Consider the following 8,793-nt stretch of genomic DNA (forward strand, 5'->3'; position numbering starts at 1 on the left):
TGGGACTCCTCAGCAGTGCGCATCCACGAACCCGCTCTTGCGAGATTCGAACCCAGGACCTGGATGCGCACTGCTGGGGAGTCCCAAAATAGGACGAAACGGCCGTCCAGTGTTTCCAGGTTTTCCATGGTGGTCTAGTTTCAATTGACTCATGCTTTCAACTATGAAACTGTTAGGATATTCACAGGAATATCCCAAAATTATCTCGAAAGTAAAGTCGTATGTTTTCAGACTCTTCACATATTTCGCATGTCATTTTCTATTGGTCATTATTTACAGTTGTCCTAACTATGACTTTCACGTGTCGTTTTCCTATTGGTCAATTTTGAGTTGTCCTAATTATAACCTTTACGTGTCCTTTCTTTCCATTGGTTACTGTTCATAGTCATTTTAACTGTATAAATATGCCTTGTCTGTAAACCATTTTTGTTCTGCTGCTGACCCCATAAACAATTCTCATTTAACGGCTGTGTTCTGATTTATTGGAGTTGGGGAACAGTACTGGAGTCGAACTAGGATATTTGAATTTGGTCAATCGGTAGAATTTCGTGTAGTCCTATCGCAATACGTAATATTTGGGCAATTTATATTAGAAACATACTAAATCTCCACAAAAACCCCTTCTGATAATTAATATTTTTCATTGTTAACTTCACCTTGTTGTCCTGATATATTGTCCCAACTCAAGCTGATGCACATGTAGGCCAGGTTCTACTAGAGTCGTTACTATTAACTGAATTACCGATTACCATGTTTTACTCACAGTATATGTATTATGTTCGATTTACTTGTCCAGTGATCAAGAGTATACTTTAAATGATTTTACTAACATAATTTTTAGGGTTATTTGAATGAGTTTCTTGTTCACTCTTTACATACACTATGTTTGTTAACATCAGACTGACAGCCACTTTCCGTCTACCTACATTTAACTAGTTTTCAACATTTTACCCAAACGAACAAGCAAAGGAACAATGTAAGCGGTGCGTAACCGTGTGTTACCTACCTCATAACCATCAAAGGGTATGTAGTTGCATAAGTTTATAAACCGATTCGCCTTTCTTGCCTAAAATACTTTTTTTTTCTGCCGAACTACCTTTAACTGCTAAACATCAAAATAATGAACCAGATTTTGAATGGCTTAAACTAGTCACAACAAATTAATCGATTGAATTCGACTAATCGTACTGAGAAGAAGTAGTCAGGCACAATATTATTTAATGGTTGATGATCAATCTCTGTGAAGTTAATTGCATTTACTTCCTTTTCTGTTTTGTTGTATTCACATAGACGAATTGTTAGAAGCTATACTGATATCAACATGTCAACTTCCATCAAATTCACGAACAATACACCAGATTAGTTCTTTACAACGATTTCAACAGACTAATACTACACCTTCCACTACTATACCATCATCTTTAAATAAGGCATCGTTATCGAGTATGAATAACAATAACAATAAATTTCATATTTGTGTAACTGTTGTACGTGATCAATTTCCCTTGGATCCTCAATGGAATAAATTATATTCTGATCAATGGTATTTGAGTTATAAACATTTGTTACCAATCACTTTACCAGGTCATCATATTACCATTGGTCCAGTATTAAGAATTACTAATTTATTACCATATGATATGATATTTTTTATTTTCGAAACTGATATTAATGGTACATTGGGATCGAAAGAAGAAGCATGTGTTCATAATGTAAGTATATCAATCACATAACTAATGTACTTACTTACACCTGTTAATCCTCGTGAAGGAGTGTAGCATAACTATCGTACTGTAGTATATATATGTATGTGCATACTGAATCTCTTATATTTATTTAGCGGTAATATACAAAGGGTATTAACAAAGAATTTCCGATAATAATAATAAGTTTGATGTGTAATTCATTAATCAGGTTATGAGTTTCAACGGCATTTGATGAGCATGTGAATTTGACTTTACCTAAAGGCCTGAAGGCAAGTAAATCGAGACGTTCGAGGAGCATAAGACATATTGAAGTAAAAGACATCTTTGGTGAGTTCGAACTCTTTCTACACAGTGACACGATCAAAGAAGCTGCCATTGTACTGTTCTGGTAGTATCAAAACTCATTCAAGAGTATGATGTGTTTTTAACAACTCATAATTCTTGTATTGGTATATGTCGTCTAAGGATAATCATCAGAAGGCCTTGATATTCTACTTTATTTATTAATACGTTCTGCTAAAAAAGGATTTTTATGTAGAATTAAATAACTTCGGCTTGTTTTTTTAAGTTTTTGGTTTGCACTTCGTCAAGGAAACAACCAAAATAAACTTATCAAACATAACTCGAGTTATGAAGATAAAGCCTGTACTAATCAATACTTCAATCGCTTTCATATATTTACTTCAGTTTACAATATGAATATAGGTCATTTACTGTGAAATATTTCGTAAATGATGATGTGAGGAATATTTATTCACAACTTATTCATATTTGCTGAGCACTCGTACTCAAAACATCCCCCTGTTCATCAAATGAGTGGATGTTGTAGATTATCGTATCATTTTCGTCAAAGATTTCATTTCAAAGTCTGTATTTGTATTTTTCTTTTCATTTGAAATATCTGACTGAGATACACTGGATACGTCCATAACACACAATTTCTGATAACTCCAGCTTTTACATGTGCATTTGCTTTTAACGTAAATTTTCACCATGGTCAGGTTTAAAATTTTCAGTGTATAAGTAAATTATCGTGTCCATATTTATGTGTTTTCATGTTGATTAACAGTGGGGAACAATGAAATATCTAAACATAATTGAAACTAGTGTAGAGGGACTTGTGAAGGTTGTAAAATTTCCACAGTTTAAGTCACGAAGTCATCATAGTTAGTCTACCATTGAAGATCTAAAAGCACTAGACCGCCGTTATCAGTACATAACCACGACCCTGCTCAGTGATTTGGATGTTAAGCGATCGCGCACGAAATCAAGTGTCTTGAGCTTGATCACCGTTTGTGAGGTAGTGGATGTGTATTTCCGAGGAGTCCCGCGCTGGTAAAAAACGACCGTCTAACACTTCGAGTTCGTAAGAATTTCATATCCTCCATAAGGATACAACTCATTTTCCACCTGATCTAATATACAATTACGACTCGTCATTAAAACTCTTCAAAGTCTGTCTGCAAGAAGCGAGTTATTCTTTTAGTGTTCCTAAAAAGTAAGTACTGAAAATAGTAATGTTTAAAAGACGATGGTTTTACACGTTGTATTTCAAGACTTTTACAGATATTCGTTGATTTTTTTTTTGATTGATTGATTTTTTAGTTATTTCCGGTAAACACCATTAAATTCGGTATTCATTTGGATGGATTCCCAAAGTGCGATCCATTATCTATCCCATCAAATACTTACAATCAGAAAGTGCTTATTCGTTTATATGATACTTTGGGTAGACCATTAGAATTACAAGTAAGTAATAAAATGAACCACCTCTCTTTATACGATATACACTAATTAGATGAGCCAGTTTTTCAATAAAACGCAAAAATTTTATTTGGTAAAGTTCACCGAGTTTAATCGTTGCTGCCAGTTAGATGCAGTGGTGGAGTTTCAACATCCTGTTGACCCAATCAAGCTGTTCTGATTTAAATACTCATTTTATTTATTTATTTAAACACATAAATATTGGAACAAGGAAGCACCAGATACATATGTCATACAAATCTCATTTGATTTGTGTAAGGGCTGTGATACTGCCCAGGTGCCCAAACTGGAACAGGTGTTTTTCTTAGGAGGCCACTTCCGGAGCCTTTGACCTAAAGATCTGATCCACAAGGCAGTGGAGCATCGTGAGGAGATTCAGTCTCATGGTAGCCGGTGACCAACGATTGATGCATACGCCATTTGTCCCCTCAGGATACTGGAGCCAGTCCATGTGCACCATTGGTTTGGAATCAGGATTTTTCAACTCCCCTAGGTGAACTTTCCGTGTCCACCAACCCGGTTAAAGCGCCGAACATTTGCTTTTCGTCCTTTCAATTTCGTAAACAACACCCCTGCCACGAGAAGTCAGTGAGTAGGACTTCACTGGCAATCATTATATACACGTGGCCATGTGAGAGCATTTGGAGAGGGAGGGTGAACTCTCTCCACTCTCGGCCTTTTCAGGTTTCTCGTGAAGAATTATTCTTTCACAGTTTGGTCATCCGAGAAGCAAAAATCACTCACATACTTCTTACAGCACTCAATACATGACATTGCATCATCAATGTATGCTTAATATATGTTTAATTATATGATCATTCCTCAATTTCGCTCAGTTGTTTTCAATATCTCTCATGTAAAAAGTACTTGCTTATTAGTGAATCTAATAATGATTCTACTATCGTCCCATATCTTCATTATTATATTCCGTGATTGAATCTGATTTACACATTCAGAATACTTTTAAAAATACAGTTTCTTTTTAATAAACAATAAGGATCGGAACATATCTCTTTTTCAGAACCTACAGATAATAAACGAATTGATAATACACAAGTTTGAGTTCTGTGTTATAAATGAGTCTTCCACATATAGGGGAATGGTTGCTATGTTTCCTATTAATCGTACTTCAAGGAAAAGTTGTGTGCAAATGATTACTGAAAATACTATTTTCATATATCTCAAAATAACTTACTTGATCGCAAGATCCAGGATTTTTTTACAATGAGTTTCATCATAAACATCTAGAAGATAATTAAAATAAGCGATGAATAAACTGTCACATACAGTTCAGTTCTCATTGAATCATCAACTTCCTTATAAATGTGCATGAAGAACTTTCAGTACATTTTTTCACCCCGTTCCAAGATAAAGAGCTTGAACAATTAACTGGTTGTACTCTTGTTTTTCTGATAGATAACAGTACGGTGTGTTTTTTCGATAGTGTAATAAGAAGACGAAGATTATCAGAACTAAGTGATATATTAGCGCAATTAATTTCGAACAATCTGATCACACTTACACTTGTTAAGAACACATATATAAAAATAAAAGGTCAACTAGACTGGAAATGGGGTTAAGAATATACAAGGATAATAATAATACAAATAATTTGAAAACAAGTTGACACCTAATCATTCTGGATAATAAGCTAATATTACCATGGTACGTTTAAGGAGAGAACAAACTGTTTTTGAATAAACAAAGGGGTTTTGGATTTTCGTATGACTAAGGCTTCAATAAACCTTAGTATACGTCCTTTCACACTTTTATACAACACAACAAAAGCAGAGTTAAGATCAATCTTATGACTTGTTTCGATTATATGGTTGACATTAAAATCACGGCACGTATTATCCCCTACCACCCTTTTTTTTCGAAAATGAAGGAAGTGAAAAAAATTTAGCAATTGGTGATTGGTGAACTTGTTTTTGAAAGTGTGTGCTCAAGTGAAAATGAACAAACATTTTGTCACCTGTAATAATTTTTTAATTGGTCGTAAATGGTGCAGCTTTGTAATTTGATTCGTTCAAATCGAACTAGAATAAAGTGCTTTTATTGGATGTAAGAATTGACATTTTTACATCCGATTATTACTTACAATAATGAACTATTTTCGCATTGTTCCATCTGAGATTTGTAAAAAATTTTAACTTCAAAAAATAAAACAAATCCTTTTCATTACCCTGTTATACTGCTGTTAGTGCATGTATATCGGGATAATTTTTTTTGTAATGTAGTAGAAATGCAACTTAAGTTATCAGTTATCGTGACAAGGGTAATAGTAATGTGTAGATCATTGAAAGTGAATTTTTGAAAAAACTGACAGCTGTTATTAATAGTTTGTAATGGTGATTATTGAATTTCAAAGGTAGTCTCAAATGTTTAATACACAATTAGTGAACACATTTTCATTTAAGTATTCCCCCATAAGTTAATTTAACACATAGTTCGCTCTTTTAATAAACGTTATATTCGTGTAAATGATGAAGAGAAAGTGAATGAGGCATGCCAAAGTCACGCTAACCGTAAAAGATGGGTAAATGAAGCAACTTTTACGCTATCTGAAATTAGTAAATAATGTCTGAGAAAAAAGCAAATAATCTTTATAATTCAGTTATTTTGCAAACCGTTATTCTTAATACCAAAAAGTTGATCATTTTAGCTTTGAAAAGGGTGTCGAAAATGAACGCAATATCAAGGTTATCAAGGTTTTTTTTTGTAAATCCATTAAAAGCATAAAATATTTTGACCTGTACATTATTTGTAGTTGATCACTTATTAATGATCACCTAAAATACATGTCAGTGTACTCAGTCATGTAATACGGTAATTGTATTTGTGAGGTGGGCATAATATTTTTTTGGCAGCTAATGTTAACAGCCAATGTTTTTGAAGTGCACAGCCTTTCAAAATAATGATCTGAATTTTTTATTGTCATTTGTAAATAACATTGTAAACGTTAATTAATTAGAAAGACTGAAATTATATTTCCAAATCCAACAGTTCCCTTTGTTAAACATACTAGACGAACAATGAAAAACTATATGTACATTTTCCGTCAAAAGGGAAAATAATTACTCTTATACTGTCAAACACTAAATCGCTGAATGTTGAAGAAAGTAACCTTTTTTGACAAGCATATGTGTAATATAGGTTGAATGAAGTGTCAATGAACAAGCCTATGTCTAGTGAAATAAATTTCTATTTCAATGATATGACTTAATGTGGAATAAGGTCAATTGTATCAAGTAACCATTATGTATTTAGAATATCGTATTTCAATCTGTTAAGTTAAACTGTACATTTATTTATCAAATGTCTAAATGACATTTATCACTGTATCGAATTTTTGCAATGCAGTGATAAATTTCATAAGAAACATTATTATTACATTTCGTATGTTCCATTATTATTATTGTTATTATTATTATTGATGACTTGTTAGACATGTAAGTCTTCATTATATGACGTTGTTTTCTGTACGGAATCGTTAACTGAAAGCTTAAATTTGAAAAACCTGAAAAGCTGTTGACAAAGTAATAAAGTGAGCGATGATTATTATTAATCTACAGCTCCATTACTATGGAATTGTGATGACCGACAGTGTCTGTTCACTTGACCTTTGCAATAGAAATGATCTTGTTGTACCAGTGAACTGATCTTACTACATTTCTCTACTGTACCTATTAACCAAATCATATGAATGTAAAATGAATTATTGATAGTTTCATGACTCCTCCTTAAAATGGAAACAAGAAATCCAAACAAAATTTAAATCAAATTGTGGGTGGCTTTGAAAAGGGCCTTTACTCGGTCTCTTCACATGTTCTTAGGTCCTGATCAATGACTCTATGAGTCTGTGATAGCGCCGCACATGGGACAGTTGAACCCAGGTGACACTTCTGATGGGTCGTAGGCACAGAACGAATGAAACATAGCGTTGCATGGACAAAAAATCCAAGCACTTCCATCAGCTATTTCACTGGGCGGCTGACGTAGATGGCAAATATCACAGTCGGTCATTGTGCGCACGTTCGTCTTCCTCATTGTCTCGGTCCGTAAACTCTTCTGAGTTCATAGATATTACTTCAATCTCGTTATCACTTAAGGTAGCATCCAAATCTACGTTCTGTTGATGGTTGGTGCCTGAGGTATTTCGGACGATGGGCATTGTGATGGTAGTAGAAGGTAATCCATCGTAAAGCAACTGATGAGCATAGTTATGGACAGCGGTACACTGTTTCGCGGACATACGCCGATATAAGCCGTGAATCGATGTTAGGACGTTTGTCTGCCTGACTTGTACCTGTAACTCATTGTCAATCGTTACTCTGGTTACGTAGCTGTTGGAATGCAGCCGTCACCAATGCTTTCTCTGTGAATTTCGACGTTAGCGTGCGAACAGTATGCCAAGATGTGACGACATACGACTCTGTGTTCTACATAAAAGATACAGGAACAACTAATAGGATTTTTGGAGACTGTGTAAGTTCCTGTAGTATCAACGGCCGTGAAGAACTCCCCCGACAATACGAAGTCAGTAACAGGAACACGCAAGTGCCGCTCCAGCAGTTGACATGCAGCAGGTGTAAGTTTTTCCTGAAGACGACGTAGTTGTGGTCCGCGACCCAGCACAGCTCTGCTACAGCATTCAGTGGAGTACTTTTGAACTCTAGCCTCTATCTAATATCCAGTGCGAAGCAGAACACTGAATATCGATCTGAACACGGGTGTTTTTCTGTTCAGCTTATGTAACTTTAAAATTCGATGGGTCGTCTCAACGAAATTTGTATTGCTTTGACCTAGCAGCATCGCAGATGGTCTAAAAGCGTTCGACCACTTGTGCTTTTTGGACAATAACTGATCTCTCAAATATTGATAGAAATTTCCGTCTGCTGCTTCGATAAATGACACATACCTTTGGAAGCTACAAAACATTGTAAAGCATATTTCGATTTACCTTTCCACATTTCTTGTTAGCATAAGACGGTAGAATATTTGAAGAAGATCAGATCGTAGCCTCTACGAATACGATGAATGGGTTAATTCTAAAGAAAGGAAAGCTTACCCTCTTGATGACATTTCGAAGCAGGTGCACGCGGCACAAAAGGTGATGTGAATTCGGATACACCTGCGTTATGGCAGCAGCTATAGCAGGTGAATCATCGGTAACGATACCGATAACCTCTCTATTGGCGGAAGAACGAGAGGAAACTGGACAGCAAAGTCGATGTTTCGCGACTTATAAATGCAATACAAACAGGTATTGCCATGAAATTCATATCCAGAGCCACCACGTGATACAGAAACATATTTTCAT

General features: G+C 35.0%; 1 pseudogene across 1 annotated transcript in view; it reads left to right on the forward strand.

Moving 5' to 3' along the window:
• Smp_171490 overlaps positions 1–8,793 on the forward strand; it is a 189,121-nt pseudogene that overhangs the window by 80,960 nt on the left and 99,368 nt on the right. The window contains exons 42-43 of the mRNA in view: positions 1,447–1,712; positions 3,312–3,500. Coding sequence covers positions 1,447–1,712; positions 3,312–3,500 — 455 coding nt within the window. The remainder of the gene's footprint in view (positions 1–1,446; positions 1,713–3,311; positions 3,501–8,793) is intronic.

The sequence above is a fragment of the Schistosoma mansoni genome (genome assembly GCF_000237925.1).
Source record: "Schistosoma mansoni, WGS project CABG00000000 data, chromosome 4 unplaced supercontig 0032, strain Puerto Rico, whole genome shotgun sequence".
NCBI classification, from domain to species: domain Eukaryota; kingdom Metazoa; phylum Platyhelminthes; class Trematoda; order Strigeidida; family Schistosomatidae; genus Schistosoma; species Schistosoma mansoni.